Consider the following 18360-nt stretch of genomic DNA (forward strand, 5'->3'; position numbering starts at 1 on the left):
GAGGAGACCGCGTGCCATGATCTGGTAATGATGTTTATGGAAATAATATCACTGAAGATTATCTGCGGGTACAGAGAGCAGCGAGATGCGGGCATCAATCACGTAACCATGATCCAATAAATTGATTCCATGTCAGCTCACACAAATGGATGGTGAGTGGTTCAGTGCATTGGCTTATTAAACAACTAGCTGAACACTCCAATGTATTTTTTTCCCAGTGGGAAGCTTTGTTTCATAGCTTATTTTTTTCATAAAGTGTTTGGAGTGCAGAGGAGAGGCGAGCAGCAAAGCTCACCCGTAGCTTTTAATAACACGATGGCCACCATCCAGAAGAGACGAGCGCCGGGATTGGCTGATCCCTTCACACCCTGGCACCTGGAGCAGCCAGAAGTACATGCATGTGTGTGTGTGTGTGTGTGTGGGGGGGGCTGCGTTTGGTGGCTGCACTATTGGAGGCGTGACACCACAAGAATCAAAGGCCTTCACCTGCAACCGAGTGAGAAGAAAAATCATTAAAATGGTTTCAGGCCAAAAGCCTTTGCATAAAAATTCAGAAACTTTTGGTTTGAGAAACATTTTCTGCTGGTGTTAAATTCAGAGTTCAAAGGGTGCTGAAGACGATTCTTGGCGTGGGCTTTGGTATTTGCAGCAGGTGTGTGAGGGAATATGAGGGGGGGTGCAGGGCTGGAGTTTGCATGAGGAAGACAAAGCTGATGCTCCACACGGCGTGACCCGCGTGTTTGCGTATGATTAGCACCCCCTGCTGAAAACGGCTGAGCAAATATGATATGTACATTTGCATGTTTGCCGTCATTCATTTCACCATTAATCCATAATCCAAACTAAACTGCTGCTAAGCGGCGCTGTGTCGACGTGCGTCTGGCTGCTCAGCTGCGGCCGCCGGGCTCCGGGTCAGAACCGGAGGCTTCCCGGTCCAGAACCCTCCTCCGGACCTTTTCTGCAGCGGCTCATCCAGCGCGGACGTGACCTTTCCAAGTCATTGAAAATGCAGAGCAGCAGCAGACGAACCGACCTGCGGAGGAATTAGCCGCTGCTCCTTTCGTGTCCTGCGAACCCAACAGCTTGAACACGCCTGGGCGCTGCCGCACAAAGGCGCTCTGCGGAGGAGGCCTATTAATCTTCCCAAAGCCTCAGAAAGCAGAGGAGCCGGCGAGGGCCCGAGTCTGGTGCCCGGGACACACGGGTCCTGGCAGCTCCGCAGGGTCACTCTTGGCGACCGATCAAATGCACGGGGCCGAGCGAGGGCGCGGCCGCGAACCTGCCCTTTAGCAGATGTTGGACCGGCGCCGGCGCCGCCTGGACGCAGCCGCAGCTCCTCCATCGTTGAAGCTGAACTCTGCGGAGGGTGATCCGACGGCGTTCCCCGCGGGTTCAGGGCCCGACTGGAACAAGCGAGCGGCACCTGTGGCAGCGCGTCTCCTTTGTTGTTATTTTCATGGAGATTGTCATTTTCCTGTCAGTGTGATACACGGAGCGATAACACAATAAGCTCGCTGCAGGCGTAAATCATTTGTTTACTCCAGTTCTGAGTAAATATTGAAGCCCAACAGGCCTTTATGCAGAAACAGTCACTTCCCTTCAGGCCGTTTAATTCCACGTGCAAACAATCTCTAGTGATGCTCTATTCACTTATTTACCTTCAGTGATTTTTAAAATAATTAGTCATTGTGCTGCTGAAGTGAACAAAGTGGTCTGACACAGATTAGGGCATTGTACAGCCTGGACTCGTGCGCTCCGTCGCTGCAGTAAATCTGTTCCATGTGTGGTTCTGCAGATAGTATAATTCACATAAACCTGTCAGCCTGCAGGTTTTATTGTAAGTCACATAATGCGAACGTAATCTGATTATTTGTAAGAGCTGCTACAACAAGCGATTTCATTAGGTGTCTCTGAGCGAGCGCAGATCTCTGCGGGTCCCAGGGGTGCAATTATGAACGCAGCGCTGACCTTTGACCTTTGCAGGGGAGGTTAAGAGAAAGCAGGGCTTCACCTCAGATCAAAAAGCAGAACCAGACTGTTTACATATTATCTGTATCCATTAACCCGTGTGCGAGTAATGTGTGTAAATGGGAGTGAGGGGAGGTGCTGCCCTGTGCGAGGGAAACTTTAAGACTCCCAGCATAAATTAGGAGCACAAGGAGCACGATGACGGCAGCTCCACGCTCTGGAGCCGTTCATCAAGAGGAAACGGAGCTTTTGTGCTGATTTATTGTTTCACTCCCAGGATGTGAACGGCGGTGCGTCTGTCTACAACGCGTTCGTCTTCCTTCGCGCCCACAGTAGTTTGCTCTGATCTGGGCTCATCCCCTTTATTTTAGTGGCATTTCACTAACGCAGTCTCTAAAAAATGCCCCGGTTCACGGCTCCTATTTTAAATCAAAAGCTGTAATTAATTCCATGAACTGTTGATGCTCACGGAGGAAACGTTCAATTCCGTCACGTTACACAAAGGCACAAAACGCTCCTGTCGTGGCGCTAAAGGCTCAGCATCCTTCAGCCGGCTCCGGAGCGGTTAAATAAACAGAGGCTGCGCTGCTTTCAGTGTGTGAGCGTCAGAATGGACGATCCCTGCTGCGGCGGCTGCTCTTCTCACCCCGCAGCCTGCGAACAGAGGCGCTCTGTGCCTCACGGACATTGAAATTCCCTCGACGTTTGTACAGTGAATTCCAGCTCCTCGCCTTTTGATTCATACTTTCTCCTGCTCGCTCGCTCGCTCTCTCTCTTTTTTGTGAAGTACCTTTTGTTCCTTGTTTGAACTTCAGCGAAGAATCGCTTTGCAAATGGGGTCAGACTAAATGGGTCAAGTGGATTACACGAGACTGTGATCGCTGCTGCAAATAAATACAAAATAAATGCAGTTTCGTGGGTTTAATATGCAACATTTTCCTTTTCTAATTGATGAATCTGCTGTCGCTGGACGACGCGCTCTCATTAGAGGCTGACGCTCAGCAGCGTTAGACTGGACCCTGGTCTCCTGCTGCCGCTCCCTGCAGCGTCTCGGCCCGTGGAGGGTGTGCATTGACCGGGGGGGTCATCTCTGAGCAGCTTGTCCTCATCACCCTGAGCTTCATCTATACTGTATGCAGGGTGTGGATTATGGGATAAAAGAATGCCGCTGACTGTGAAATTGCCTGATTTTTATCGTGGATGTTGGGGAGCAGCTGTGCACAATCCTTGGCCCTAATCCTGGGCCGGAGACAGAGCGAGCGAAGGAGGGAGCTGCGTTTGAGCCTTTTCGCCCCCGCGTGCGCTGCACACATGCAGGTGTATAATTGAGAACTCCTGAGTGATTGTGTTGATGCATGCTCCTTCACTAGACTAGTTCTCTCTGATAAGTTATTCTAGTGTTTGTTCTCTGCTGAGTGTTTCTGCAGCAGCCTGGAACCGTCTGAGGAGGCCGCGCTGCTGGTCATGTTTCAATTGGTAGAGGCCATCGACAGTTAAGAGCTGTGTCATGACAATATTATTGATGCGTTGACTGTATAATCCCGTCGCTCCACTATCTGACTGTAGAGAGGAACGCAAATTCAACAGAGAAAATGATCAACTTTCATTCATGCATAGAGTTGGAAACATCAAAACCATTGCTGCTGAAGGGAACTTATAATAAATAAATCAATGAATAATATCTATATATAAATAAATGATATGTATACAGTATATGTTTAGTCTGATTCTACATTGTCTGACAGGTGATGTACACTATTAACTATTTATGAGCCATGTACGACCATTGTTTCCTTCCTCTGGCTTCGATCATCTCACCCTCACATGGGGAAGTTAGCAGCTAGCTTAGCTTAGCATTTAGCAGCTACAGATAATTTACTCAGGGGGTGGTGACCAAATTTGGAGCTAAAAGGAAATAAATGATTTTGGGATGACATCAGAGTCACTTGTTGTGCCAGCGTGAGAACACGCGTGGGCCTCATCATGCTACCAAGCGTGTGGATGGTGTTTATACACAAACTACAAGCACAATGTTGATGCTCAGTCGACTGATCTCAGGTCAGTCAGTCGACTCATGCGTTTCTATTTCATATACAGTGCGCTTGTTTAAGCCAGCGGTGACCCTTTGATCCTGGGCCTTTGTGCCGCTACCCACAAACAGCAGCGTGTTTGTTGTGGGTCACACACGGCGTCCTCTCGCCGTTTGTTTGCCGTCGACGGGGGAATGGCTCCTCAGATATTTGCATGCCGTGAAGCGAGGCCTGCGCTTCTGAAACGCGCTCAGCAGGTGACAGGCGAGCATATGCCTCAAATGCCATGGGGTCCTGAAGCCAGATCATCTCCAAAGGCTAACTGGCAGGTCTTAGTGGGGATGGCATTAATACATATTATTCACAAAGAGCATGATTGAGGAGAAAAAATGTGCCCGGCGTGGACCCAGCTGCTTTGTTGGCAGCGGCTCAGCCTCTGCCTGCGCTTCCAGGCCCGGCTCGGATTGAGCCGCGCATTCACTGAATTCCCCATGCAGCTCTTATTCATTCATTCCGGCCGCAGCAACAAACTGGTGTCTGTGTGCGCTCGGACGCAGTGTCGGCTTCTGTAAATCACAGCAAATTCAGATTTTTGACAAGTCCATACAGTAAATGTTTGATGGCGGCTTCGGAGAATTAACCTGAGGATGTTTTTCCACAGACAAAAACTTGTGCAGCTGAATCTTGAGAAAATAAAAACTGTAAGTGTTTTTATTTCTATTGTGCCTCGTTCCCTTGAAAAGACGTTTGCTGATATAAAACCAACACATGTTCTCTGTTTCTTTTTTTTTTTGTTCTGCGTTCTAACAGACAGGGTGGAAAACGCGACGTTCACCTGCTGCGTGAGTTCTTTTTAACTTCTTTGAACTGTGTTTGGATTCATAAACATTTATGGATATGTTTTTCATAGTCTGCCTTGCAGCCATCAGGAGGTCAGCAGGTGCCTCGGTGCTAAACAGATGTCTACGGTGCAACAGTGGAGCTGAGGGGCATGTTTAGACGTGCAGCGCCCTCTACAGGCCGCGGGTGGAAGGAACAGGACACGACGGAGAGAAGAGGTTTCAATTTACTCCAGACATGAAACACTGTCACACAACTCAAGATTGTTAGTAGACTGATTAATTAGACACAACTGGAGCTGAACAAATAGAAGGTGATTTCATCAGTCTGTACTTTTAATTACAAAACAGAGATAAGTGATATTCTATTATTGTATTTGATTAAATGAAGTCCAAGGCTGATTCTGTGTTGGGTAAAGGAGCCTGTGAATATGGGAAATGAACAATTATTTAATTTGAACACAAATGACTTGAAATGATTTGTGTTCTGTTCTCACCTTCAGCGTTTGTCAGCTTTCCAGAAGAAGTTCGCCTGCAGAACAATGGAGGAGGACGTGTTTTATTCATGGTGTGTTCCTGAGCTTCCCGCTGCAACGGAAGCACACTTACATGCTGTCCTTTGAGCGGTGTGCTGTAGAAATCAGACTCCACCGACTTGTTTCTTCTCCGGTTTTTTTCCGCCGCAGCACCTGGGGAGAGCGGCTCAGTAAAAGGAATTAAACGTCTCCCGATGAGTGCGAGTGAAACTGTGTGGATCAAACCCGCGACACTGGGGAGTTGATTAAATGAAACTTCCCTGTGGATTAATTCCCCACTGCTGCAGCCGGGAGAGAAGGAGCCACGAAGGCATGAAACCCTGCTCTTAAAGACTCACTTGGCGAGTGATGAACGACGTTGATCTTATCTGGAGACAGAGAGAGAGAGAGAGAGAGACGCGAGGCCTCGTGCAGTCATTTGTAACTTGCACGTCGCGCCCAGCGTCCTCATGCTGCGCTCCAGGACCTGGGCCTGTGTGTGGACTGGTGCAGGACGGGGTATTTACCGTAGACGCCGTCGCCGCTGCTGACGCTGCCCGCTCTCCGCTGACTCGGCGCCTCCTGCGGGGACAAACGGCGGCCTCAGCGTGAGACCAGCACGCGTGTGTTCACGCGGTCGGACCCGCGGGCGCAGAGCCGCTTCTGCAGTCGCCGTGGAAACCACGTCCGCACACATTGTTAAACACCCGACAACCCGCTGGAACAGACATGTAACGGGTTCACGCTGCCTGGTCCCGTTCCCCTGACGCTGTGTGACACCAGTTTGAATTTCATCTCCATCGGTTAAATCCCAGTCCAACGGTCTGGGAGCTGGAACCAGTCTGTCTAGATTCATTCTTGGACATTTGTATGTGTTTGTGGTCATTTGGAGCATTTTTAATTCTCTTATTTCTAAACATCTATTAGCCTTTATTTAATGGTCTGGTTCTAGTCGACGTGCACATGGGCGCAGGTCAAATAAAACTACAGCCCAATGTTTTTTTCTATAATTTATCCATCATTGGGTCCATTTTCTGTTGTACTTGTATTTATTCATCATATTTACACCTGCTTTGCTTCTGTGTTATTTCATATATAAGGCCCTGTGTGATCATTCCTGCTGTCATCTCCTCTCTGACCAGAAGGGGTCATTCCACACGCAGACGTCTCCTGTTTTATTTCCCCACAAACTAAAGCATCCTCTTAGAAGCAGCTGCAGCCTGGACCTTTTAGTGACACCTAGCGGTGGAGCTGCAAACTGCAGCCACTTCAGCCTGAATCAGCAGCTTGTGAAGTTTATTCAGCTTTTCCCTCGTCTTCATCTTCCACTCAAACTCCAGCTGAGATCTGAAGCATGAACGTTCCTGTCCAGCTTTTACTTTCAGGCGATTGTGCTTTAATAAACCCACAGATCCTATTTAATGCTTTACATCTAAATGCACCTTGCAGCATCGAAAGCATCAAAGCAGTGTTCCGTCCTACGACACTAACTACTTTCTGTGTGAGCAGCTCATTTCGTGCGTTGGCACCGCTGAGCAGCAGATGGTGGGACTTTTACTGCACGTGCTCTTCCGGTTACGGGTCCCGTACCTGCTGGCTGCACGTGCTCCTCTGGGCCCGAGGCCAGCTGCCGAGCCGCCGCTGGGCCTCGTCCTCGGAAGCGGCCTTCACCCTCGGCCCCGCGGCGTCGTAGGTGGAGGAGACGGCGTCGCCTCGGCCTCGCGCTGAGAAATCACGAGTCAGAAAAAGTCAGAATAATATCACAGTGCAGTTGGATACTGTTTTGACTGCGGGAACAGGAGACGGCGTTTTATTCCTGCGTTTGGTTCATGAGCGAGGCAGCAGAGAAGATAAAGGGCGTTTTAAATCTCCGTGGGTGGTGGATGTAATGGGGCGTCGTGCCTCACGCTGTTTCTGACACTGTTTCTGAGCGTTTATCAGCGTCCAACTGTGCGCCGACGCGCTACCTGTCCTCGCGCGCGCTGCAGCGACGCGCGTCCCCACGGCGCTTGTTTTTTAATTAATTCAACAAAACGCCGCATATTATCTGAGCGTGTCACCATTAACTGATAGCATTCAGTGGGTAATTAAAGCAGGGAGCCGTGAGAGAGCAGCCAAAAAGAAAGAATTACAGGCTGCAGCGCTCGGAGTGATAAACTAATCCCAGCAACGAGGGGCGAATGAATGAACGAGAAATAAAGAAAACTGCCAGCGCGTGAGTCAAATAGAGCATTATTCCGATGAAAACGGGGGAATCCCTCCGTTCCTGCAGCTCGTCGTATTCACCTTGTTTAGTGGGCAGTGAGTAGAGATCAGCACCAGCCTGCGGCGCCGTCTTCTTCTGGAACACTGAATATATGGAACAGTTCATGATTGAGAAATACCTGCACTTCTAATGTTTATTCACAAGATGGCGCCACACACTAAACCACAGGCCAATAACTGGAAACGACCTAAAAGAAAACATCATCAGACAAAAACAATGTGAGCAGCTGTAAAACCTCAGGCTCCGGTTTGTTATGGCTGCGTCTGCGCTCGGCCTCGTGATTGGACCTGGACGCCTTGGTCTGAGCTCTGAAAGGCCGCTGTGTCCAAGCCTGCCTCCCATTACTTCCTCCAGTCTCCACTCGCCGGGCTCTCCGTCGCCGCCTCGCTCCCCCAGCACAGGCCGTCTCTGTGGCCTCAATCAGTGCTGAGAGTGGAGGTACGACCCCCCCCCCCCCCCCCCCCCCCCTTGTGATTACTTTTCATTATCATTTCAGCTCTGCAGCCGGCTGACAAAAGGCAACTCTTCATTATTTCCACTCGTGCTGCTCTCGTAACGGCCTCGGCCCTGAGTCCTCTCACGTCTCAGGCTGCATCACTGGGAGCGAGCAGCAGAATGTGATCCACCGTGCGGTTTGAAGCTCCAGCGTCTCAATAGATGGAAACCTCAGAATCCTCCTCCGTTCGTTCTCTCGTACGCTCTGGGGACAAGGACGATGGAAAACATGTGTAATGACTTATTCTGGCTGACTTGGCCTGGTTCTGGCCAAGATTGGTTGCAGATGGCAGCCCGGTAGTTCCCTCTGTTACTGAGTGGATGCTGGGACGCGGGCCGTTCCCTGCACTCGCTGGGCTTTCTGCTTCGTAAGCTCTGCTGAGACCTCAGTGGAGCGAGTGGACAGAGCTCAGCACCGAGAAGGCTGCATAATAAGAAGGAGCCTGTTGCACAGGGTGTGTGTGTGTGTGTGTGTGTGTGTGTGTGTGTGTGTGTGTGTGTGTGTGTGCGTGTGTGTACGTGTGTGTACGTGTGTATGTGTGTGGGTGTGTGCGTGTATGTGCATGCGTGTGTGTCTGTTTGTGTGCGTGTGTGCACGTGTGCGTGTGTGTGCATGCGTGTGTGTGTGTGAACAGTAATTGATGGTGAGTGCATGTGAGAGCGTTTGCCTTTGTTTGTGCCCTCGGGTGATTTGTCGGCCTTATAACACGAGACACTTTTGGATGTTCCATTGTCATGAAATATTCAGGCAGCTGGAACTGAGCGCTCTGAGAACGAGGGCTCTTCACGCGGCTCTTTCCCGCTCCTGTTTGCTCTGCAGCGTGTTCCTGTGGTTTATGGGATCAAAACAAACTGCGTGGCACAAAAAGGGAACAATGCGTTGAGAGGCGCCTCTTCACGGCGCTGCCTGTGCTTCACGTTGGCGTCTGGACCCGGACCTGTACCTTGGGCGATGAAGGGGGTTCTGTCCTGCAGCGCCGTGCTCTCCGGTCGAGGCGTGGGTGCAGGTGGGCGGTTGGCGATGTCCACAGCCTTCACGATGGTGTCGTATTCATCATCTCCCCCCAGCGGCGTGTAGAGCTCCTCCTGCTCCTCCTCCTCCTCCTCTTCTCCACGTTGCTCCTTCTGCACATCTGTGGTGCACAAAGACTTTACTGCAGCGTTGCTTGAAGGTAATGGTAAAGTTCTGCACCCCCCCCCATCCATCATTTCCCTGCTAATCGGATGCAGCTCTACACGGCGCTGCCGTCAGTGTAGGGGGTGGAAATGTACATCAACCTGCCTTAATGACGCGCTGGAACCAAACATTTTCATCACTGCCTCTGCTTTTGTCCTCGCTTACCTGCGGTGCACATTATTTCGTACACGCCGGCGTCACTTCTGTCCTCAGAGACGTTTGACACCTTCTGTAATAACAGGTAGAGACGTGTTAGAATTGGAGCAAAGCGAGGTTTAATCCACGCGTCTGTGCTCGGGTTAAAATGGGAATCAGATCCCTCCTGTCAGCTCATTTTCTCACCTGGAAAAAAAAATGAAACCTCAAATGTGAGATGACAACGGTCACGCGACAGGCGACCTGCATTCATGCCGTCCTTTAACATTCAGCCTTTTCATGTCAGATGTGATGAAATTGTTAATGGTGCTTGTGGTGGAAAAGCGATTTCAGGGCTGTGACGGGAGTTCGAGGCTGCTCTGGAACCGTGGCCGCGGAGAACAGGCAGCAGCGCTGCCTCTGGCAGCTCGGCCTATTTGCTAATAACACGTTAAGGGACAGACGGGGGTATGAACGGGGTAATTATGAAATCACACAATCTTCCCCTTTCAGCTCAAACATATCATTTAGAGAACAATTCAAGACCCTCGCTTTGATGCACAGGCTGGATTCATAATTAGACTCAGATATGGATATTCATTTACTGCCACGACTGGAAGAAGAATTCGGTTTGTGCCTTTTCTTTGCATAAAACAAACATAAAAGGGATGATATAGTTCGAAGTGAATGACAAAAACCTAAGTTACAGTAATAACGTTTCAGCTGCAGCTCACTTTTATCAAGACATCCGCCACATAACCTGCCACACACTGGGTGCAGTTTCCAAGCAACACAGGCACTCATGACTCAATTACAATATTACAATGCTAGTGCTGCAAATGACTTGTTGGCTGCTACGAATGCATTACTTAACAGAAGCGGTTCGTAACGGGCCCAACAGGAAACAGGATGGGTTAATTACCAGCGCAGCTTGAACGTCCAGTGATAATAGACAGATGCTGTGCTGGAGCCAGTGTGGTGTTTTCTGGGGGAGGGGGGTGTGTGGAATTTATTTACTAACCGCAGATACTCAATCACTTTACAGATGTTGTAGCAGCGCGGCACTAAGGGCCACACGTCCACACAAACTCACTCACAGCAGCGCGAGCGGCTGCGCCTCGGAAAAAAGCTGCGGCTTGATTTGGTTTGAGGGAGCAGATCTCGAGTGGATCTAGCGTGGGATAAGGGGAGTAAATATGTTTTCAGCAGCTGAATCGGGCAGTGAGCAGCCTGGCTGCTCTTAGTTCTCAGCGCCAGCAGTGGATTGAGGATAAGAGCGTTTGATGCATGGCAGACTGCGGAGTGTAGAACTGGCAAAGGAAAGAGTTTGGGTTTTTTAGGCATGAGAAAATAAGAGATGGTCATCACGACTGTGTTTCGATTAATCAGATGTGTGATCTTCACAGCCAACACCAAACATGTAATGTACCAGTTTATCATATGCAAAGACAGGCATTGCTAATGGGTCTGAGCTGCACCAAACCCACCCAACGTCATTATGCCTCACAGTGGCAGTGCTGTCTATTAGCATGCATTAGCAGGCATTAGCCAAGAGTGAGTGTTTAAAATTTCATGGCGACCCGCTGATTGGATGTCGAGATGCGGGGTAAACAAAACATTTGCCCAGCTGTCGGTGTCAAATGAGCTGTCAGGGGATGGTTCAAGTCATGAGGCGCATCCTCTGGGAACCATGAGCGCCACTGCAAAATGGAGCCGGGCCCGCGGTTCTGTGGAAGCAGAGGTCCCGACAGCGACCGTATCATTCAAATCATAAACAAACCTCAGGAGGGTGCAGACAATGAACACAATGCAGTTAGACCAAACAAACGCAGCATGCAAATATGGGCAAAGGAAGCGGCGCAGGGCCTGGACCGGTGGAAGGGGGCGTCGGCCTCGGCTGCTCTGCTCCTGGACGAAACCCAGTCCACACGGTGCGCGCGGCACCAACGGCTCATTTGTTTGTATCGTCATCTGAGAGCACACACTGAATCCATACAATGATGCCAAGTCGCACGCAGCCAAATGTGCGACCCAGTATTCAAATATTAAATAAGGACAGCGCGTTAGTGTTGGTAAATGCTATTAGCGGGCACGATGTTGCCATCGTAGATAACAGTAGAGCGTTTTCTATATTTGTCATCTAGTTATGTTGCCTCTGAATAATTCAGTTTCCCTCCAGAGCAGTTCACAGCTAATTAAGGCGGAAGCGCAGTGGTTCTGACGCGGGGCCCCGTGATTCAGGCTGCGCCGCAGCAGCGCCGCCATCCATCCACGATGTATTGACAGAGCACCGCGGCGCTGACGCCCAAGTCACTGATGCATCATGGGCTGATTAATGGGAGGAGGGGGAGGCGGTGTTAATGAAACTGGAGGCAGAACAGAACCCGCCCTGCGATGGAGCCCAGCGGCTCACGCGATGCTGCTTCGCTTTGGACGCGGGACAGTCAGAAAATCAGCTCCAGCAGCGGTGCCGGCTTTGTCTGTCACTGGGTGCATTGTGTTGTTTTAATAGTAATGTCCTCACCGCCTAATGGAATTAGCATCGGAAGGAACACTGTGGCGCTTGTGTCCTCCAGGTTTATCAAATAAAGGGATTTGCATGCTTGTGAGGGATCTATTAAATTTGGATTGCTGCTCATTAGCGCGTGAGAGGCCAGTGTGCGTTACTGTATCTACACACTGAGGGGAAACATGAGGAAGCGGTGGTTTTGCAGGTCTCGATGTTAGCGGGAGCGCTAATTGTCTAAACGTATGCAGGCGACCATGCATGAACAAAGCGCTGTGGGCGATTCCATTAGGAACCTCGGAGGCCAAAGGGAGTCAGGACGGGAGGAGGGGGCGCTGCCGTCCATCCATTACCGCAGGCATGGCGGCTGAGGGGGGGGGGTCACACGCAGGTCACTCAGGGCGCCTTATTGGCGCTGGTAGGAGCACTGAGTGCTGCTGGGCTCCCCCTGAGACCTAACAGGGCTGGTGCTTCCTCCTTCAGGTGTCAGCAGGTAACTGGAAGCGGAAGACTTTCATTTAGCAGATATTACATCTGGACAGACTCACGTCTTTGCTGGTTGGAGGGTCAGGAGAGCTAAACGGCTGCAATAAGGCTGGGTGACAGCACTCACCGGCGTCTCCTTCAGCAGCGCGTGCAGCTGCGCGTGGCCGTGCTCCCGCGCCACCTCGGCGGGCGTGCGTCCGCGGCGGTCGGCCGCGTGCAGCGCCCGCGCGGCACCGGGAACCTGCAGGAGAAGACGCGCCACGCGCCGCAGGCCGAACTGGGCCGCGAAGTGGAGGAGGGACGGCAGATCCTCCCGCTGAAGCTCTGGGGTGGAAAGTTGCCAGGTTTGATTAGACAGGAAAGCATTTTTATGACAGCACTCAGTCCAGAACAATTACTGGACACTAACTAATGCACGTGGAGGAGAGCGAGCGATCATTGAACCCATGATCAAAGCACAGAAGCTGCTCTGGTTCTGGCCCGTGTACCTGTCTGCGGCTGCTCGGGCCAGCGCAGCCCCTGCACCCCTTCACCGGGCATGGCCTCCAGCAGCATGGAGGCCAGCCTCTGATCCAGCTTCTCCACCGAGGACACCTGCAGCGCCTGAAACCCACAGACACACAGCTAAGAACAACGGCTGTACCTGGAGAATGTAGGAAGAAACCCCCAAAATCCAGTTCGCTCAGATTTGCTGCTGGAGCAAAAGACACCTGATGAAAACCAAGCGTCAGCTGCCGACAGAGCCTGCGCTGCGTTTAATTTGAGGAAGGCGGCATCACACACGCACGCACGCGCACACACACACACACACACACACACACACACAGCATCCTGCTTCTGTTGATCTACTGTAGTTTCTCCTCTTCCCCATGGATTGAGCGGATCGATGTGTTTTGGGGCGAGTCACTGCTGTTTATGAGCTACAGAAGAACGGGTCAGGTAGAAACGCATGAAATAACAAACCTCTCAACTTCTCTGCTGAGAGAGAACAGCGCTGCACTTCATTCATCAGTAAATGAGGGAGAATCATCTGAATACATTTGTGCATTGTTGCACATCCACTGGTTTACTGCTTGGAGTCATCTACAACTTTGATGGTTAAAATAAATAAGACAAGAAAAATGATTGTTGATTTTTCCAAAGCTGGAAAAGATTAAAACACCCCTAAAGCGCCTGAGCTTCACATGATGATGATGATGCTCTGCGATGATGAGACTCCAACACCGTCAAACAACAAAAGTCCATTTGTTTCTACTAATAATGTAAAAGTGCTCAAGTCAAATCTGAAAGCACTGAACTAAAAATGTGAATTTAATACATGGAGTTTAGTCTGACATGAGAATTATGACGAATTATGAAGTTATCATAAAAAACTCTAAAAAATTGTAAAAGTACCACGTTTTCTTGTGATGGAGTAAAGTAGATTTCTGTAAAGTCACACAGTAACTTATGTGACTGTCCTTCAACGTGTTGAACAGAACCGGTGCCAGGAGGGAGCGCAGCATCAGTACTACCTCACACATGAGCTGCACGGGGTCCATCAGCCTGGACAGGATGTGGCCCAGCTCCTCCGTGCTGCTGCAGTACTGCAGCGCCGCTGATCCCAGAGCAGCGCCATCGCTGAGCACGGTGACTGTGACGCGGCCCGCTGCAAAGTCTGCAAGGCAGAAGCAAAAACCGCCGACTCAGCGTCCGGGCAGCCGTGCGCCTTTGTCTTCTCGTGGCCTCCGCTCACCTGGTGCGCTGACACGCAGCGTGCGCTCGTTCCAGCGGGCCGGCGTCACGCTCAGCGTGTGGTTCCCACCAGAGAACTCCAGCTGGGCGTCGCCGCCGACGGCCCGGTTCTTCAGGAGGACGAACACCTCCACGCAGCTCTGCTCAACACGCAGCGGACAGTCATCACAGTGATTGATGCAGGAGACAACGGCTGTAGGGCCGACGACAGGAGCCTCACCCCACAGAGAACCCTGGACGGAACCACCAGCACCGATCCGGACCCGCCGCACGCCACGGGGTTGAGGTCCGCTGAGGGTGAACCCACACCTGGAACAGAGCACACACCCAACCTCAGGAGGAACCATTAGATCCAGGCCACGCTCATGGTTCCCAGAGGATACACCCTTCTAACTCTGTAACTCCTCACTTCTCCTCATAGTCAAATAGCATCAAGTGCAGTTTGAGCCAAAAGCTTAATGTTGTTTAAAAACTTGGCATCAAATGCAAAAATGCACTGTTATGCTCTTATTTCAAATACAAAGCAGGAAAGTGAACGTTACATTAACACTAGTAGTGCAGTGGCTCCTCATTGTCCTTTGTTATCATGGGCTATTTTTACACATGTGTAAACTAAAACTCCTCCACCTACACGTCTGTTGCATGTGCTAACAAACAAACAGGATCATCTGGTTTGAATAGGCTACTTCTGGGTTAAAATATAACTGTTTGTGGGATCCTGGCCTCAACCACTTCACTGTCTCTGTGCGATAGAGTGATGCAGAGGGCTCTTGAATTTGCATGGCTCACCATGAGTAATCAGTGTTGGCTAAAGAGGAAGGGCTGCCTATTTGCATGTCCTTCCTGCACACACACGCACCATGCACACACCTGTTTAAATACGAGCCCCCTCCTCCACCCTGTGATTTCATACAGATACTGTAGCTAGAAAAATAAAGCCGGGACGGAGGCAGATGATAATTGGCAGGGCACATGAGGAGACGTGAGAGATACACAAAGTTCCATCCAAGATGTCTCAGCTGCAGCTGGTGCTAAAAAATATAGGTTGTCAATCTTCAGCACAAGGAAAAAAAGAAAACACTCGGTAAGATGGCTCAAAAACACGAACGCAGGCAAATGATGAGACCTGACATTCAGGGCTGTGAAGCAACAAGAGCGTACGAAGTGTCCTGAAGCAGAGGCTCGTTAAAGGGACTGGGCTCTGAGCGACTGTAAGTAGTTCAGCTCAATGAGCACAGAGGCTGAGAGTGAGGCTGGGCTTTCGATAAGCAGAAACAGGACATGGCTGAGTTCACTGCCCATTGTTTGAATGAGGTGGATCCTACTTACATTGCACTTAATGTGTAAAGTAAAAAGTTAAAGGGTTCACTGGATTTTTGCCTGTTTGACGTCCAGTCTCTACTTTCAAACCGCATCGAGGAAAGAAGGCAGCATTAAAGCATTCCAGTACCTTTCCTCACGACGTCAGTCACAGCCGACAGGTACTCATTGGCATCTTGCTCGCTGGAAACCTGCAGGCATTCGTTGGCGTCCAGCGGCACCAGCTCCAGCAGCGGGGTCAGGCTGTCCACGCCGCACAGCAGCACCACCACCCCGGCAGCGGGACTCAGCACGCGGGCCAGGAGGGCGCGCAGCCTCTGGCTCAGCGCCTCCACCAGCCCCTTGGACAGGATCACGAGCTTGCAGGCGAACGGGCGCAGGACCGGCTCGTCCCGGCCGGACCCCCCGGTGATGTCATAGCAGCAGATCCCAGACGCCGGGATGGGCCCAGTGAAGACGGAGCGCAGGTAACTGGCCCACTGCTCTGCCTCGGCTTCATAGATGATGAGCAGCTGCTTGGCTGCACAAAGGATAAGAAATGAAAAACAGCATTAGTTCAACGTTTTTAAACTGGAAAGAGCTTCCAGATCCATTTCAAAGGGCGGCTTACCTGACTGGCTCATGGCTGCAGTGTGCTTGTAGGCAGGTCCTGCTCACCAGTGACACGGAAAACAGCGCTGCTATTGTCAGGAGGAGCCCAGATAAGAGGGAGTTTCCTGCTGCATCAAAGTGATTGTAAATGAGACTGTTTTTTTCAAACCCAGCAAAACAAAATGACTTTTCTCCCTCGTGGTGACAATGCTGGTCAACTTCAACATGGTGGAAAGTCCCTAAAGTGAATTTACTGGTAAAGTCAAACCTTTAACGACCACACATTCAATTCACTTACGCGCAGTTTTCTTTATGTGGCCCCAAATCCCAACAGAATCATCTTTAGATTTTGGCCAATTTACATTTTAAGATTGAAATGAAAGAGAGATTCACCAGCAGCGGAACCAGGTTCAGGCTGAGCCGTCACCATCGGGCTGTGATGAGGGCAGACAGCAGAGAATGACACTTATAAGGACTTAGCCAGTTCTAACAGTTGCCCTTTAATCCATCATCACCTCATAGGTTGGTTGATGAACCTGAGCACGCTGTGTCTAATCATCCGGAGCATCAGCTTGAATAATGTCCTCTTTTCAAAGTTCAAATCAGCCAAAGCTGAAATGAAATGACAAACACAATGCAACAATGGAGGAACTACACAGACAAAATAGATCTGCATCAACAACCAATGAGCACAAAGATGGACATCTGCAGTCTGCAGTCACGTAGTTTAATTAAGTCTGAAGAGTGATGAGAGCAAACAGACAAGTTGAAGCTGAGGCGTCTTAAACTAATGATCTGGTGTGAATGTCTCCACTGCAGCAGAGTTAAAAAGGTGGTGGGACTCTGTGACCTGCTGCACACACACACACACACACACACACACACACACACACACACACGGTCTAATCCCTCTTTGAGAGAAATGTAAAACGTGGGGCTTCATTAATTGCCTCCACCTGCCAGACAACTGACTCATACCACACGAGCGTCTCACTAATAGCAGTTTGCTGCTATTTATTTCCTTTGATCAGGAGTTGGGGGAGTGAAACACACGGCTGAGCAGGTGAACGCTGGAGACTCCTGCTCTGTGGACCTGGTGACTCACCAGTGACAGATAAGGCTGGAGCACCTCCTCACATATTCTGTGAGTTAACCACGAAGGCAAGGCATGAAAACCTGCCCATAGTCTGCAGAGACTGATCTGAAGGAGGTAATGAACAAAGTTGGCCAGGGTCAAAGGTCACGGAAACTGTCAATCAAGTGAAAGAAAACGAAAACACTGCAGATAAGATTAATTTGGCGCTGAGATAAAGAAGCTTTTTATGGCCATTAAAAACAAAAGAGCAAATAATTATAATAATTTTATCTGAATACAAATTTTGCGAACTGTCAAAATAACAAGATTTTTAATTGCATTGTTGAGTATTGTGGAGATTTCAGGGTTCTGGAGCCAATTCCAGCTGTCAGCTTGTGCGAGAGGGGACAGGTGGCCTTCACAGGGTCACTCACAGTCACAGGGGACCATTCACACTCTAATTCACACCTTGGAGAATCTGAGGGAGGACGAGCTACAGATGCATTGTTTCTTTTTTAATGTTATTCAGTTGAATAAAGCTGTTAGTCTCCTTTTTGCCATTACATTTTGTTGCCTGTCTCATCTACACTTGGTCAATAATGCCACTCTGTCTGTGACATGGCAAGTGGAATTAAACACGGGTCTTAAGGCAGAAAACCAGACAGGTCAGACAGGAGCGAGCAGATTAATTTACAGCGTATTGATTATTGACTAAGGTGAGCACAGGAGGTTATGAGCAGCTGAGCAGCAAGAGATAGAGGCACAGAGATGAGACTTCTACAAGTCCACAAGCTCCTGAGATGAGGTGTGCCTGTGTTCAGTGTGTAATAGTGTGACGACGGTTGCCAGGTTGCAATGAAGCAGAGAAAATCCTGGCTATTGTGGGTGATAAGTTCACTGACAATGAGGCTTTTGTTGTAACGGGAGCAGGTGTTAAGGGGGAACCTCTTTAAGAGAGTATTGCATTTTGATGAATTGAAAAGCTCTGAGAGATGAAACCAGACCGACTTTGTGCATCTTGCAAATGAAAACAGCCTTGTTTATTCTGTGTAAATGTCTATGAATGTATTATAATAACTATAATAACTAAATGAGTTTTTATCATTTCTTTTTTGAATGGAATTCCTACGCCATTGTATGTATAGGTTTTTATTATATATTCCATCCGCATATATATTAGTGTATTATACAATTGTATTACTAGTTTATAAAAATATATTTCA

General features: G+C 49.7%; 1 protein-coding gene across 3 annotated transcripts; it reads right to left on the reverse strand.

The window, feature by feature from the left end:
• Nucleotides 1–5048: 5048 nt before the first annotated feature.
• LOC114868352 (B-cell scaffold protein with ankyrin repeats-like) lies at nt 5049–17092 on the reverse strand. Of its 3 annotated transcripts, none has more exons than XM_055513564.1 (17): nt 16578–17089; nt 16082–16187; nt 15602–15991; nt 14372–14460; nt 14153–14291; nt 13932–14074; nt 12906–13020; nt 12545–12741; nt 9456–9519; nt 9058–9246; nt 7639–7701; nt 6943–7076; nt 5880–5934; nt 5712–5741; nt 5447–5526; nt 5335–5369; nt 5049–5260 (listed from the first exon to the last, which is right to left on the reverse strand). In XM_055513564.1, the coding sequence occupies exons 2-16, from the start codon at nt 16092–16094 to the stop codon at nt 5337–5339; spliced, it is 1734 nt and encodes a 577-aa protein (XP_055369539.1). In that variant the 5' UTR covers nt 16095–16187; nt 16578–17089; the 3' UTR covers nt 5049–5260; nt 5335–5336. The 3 variants fall into 3 exon arrangements, with proteins under 3 accessions (XP_055369539.1, XP_029027672.1, XP_040929187.1); XM_029171839.3 differs by having other exon boundaries at nt 16082–16190; nt 16456–17089; XM_041073253.2 differs by lacking the exons at nt 5049–5260; nt 5335–5369; nt 5447–5526; ... (2 more) ...; nt 6943–7076; nt 7639–7701 and adding an exon at nt 8090–8318 and having other exon boundaries at nt 16082–17092.
• Between the last annotated feature and the right edge of the window lie 1268 nt (nt 17093–18360).

This window comes from Betta splendens, chromosome 2, assembly GCF_900634795.4.
Source record: "Betta splendens chromosome 2, fBetSpl5.4, whole genome shotgun sequence".
Classification (NCBI taxonomy): Eukaryota; Metazoa; Chordata; class Actinopteri; order Anabantiformes; family Osphronemidae; genus Betta; species Betta splendens.

Coding starts and splice junctions, on each gene's coding strand:
- LOC114868352 (XM_055513564.1), bottom strand. Junction 5,935..6,942: donor GGAGCACGTGCAGCCAGCAG/GTACGGGACCCG, acceptor TTGTCCCCGCAG/GAGGCGCCGAGTCAGCGGAG. Junction 5,527..5,711: donor CGTCGTTCATCACTCGCCAA/GTGAGTCTTTAA, acceptor CGCTCTCCCCAG/GTGCTGCGGCGGAAAAAAAC.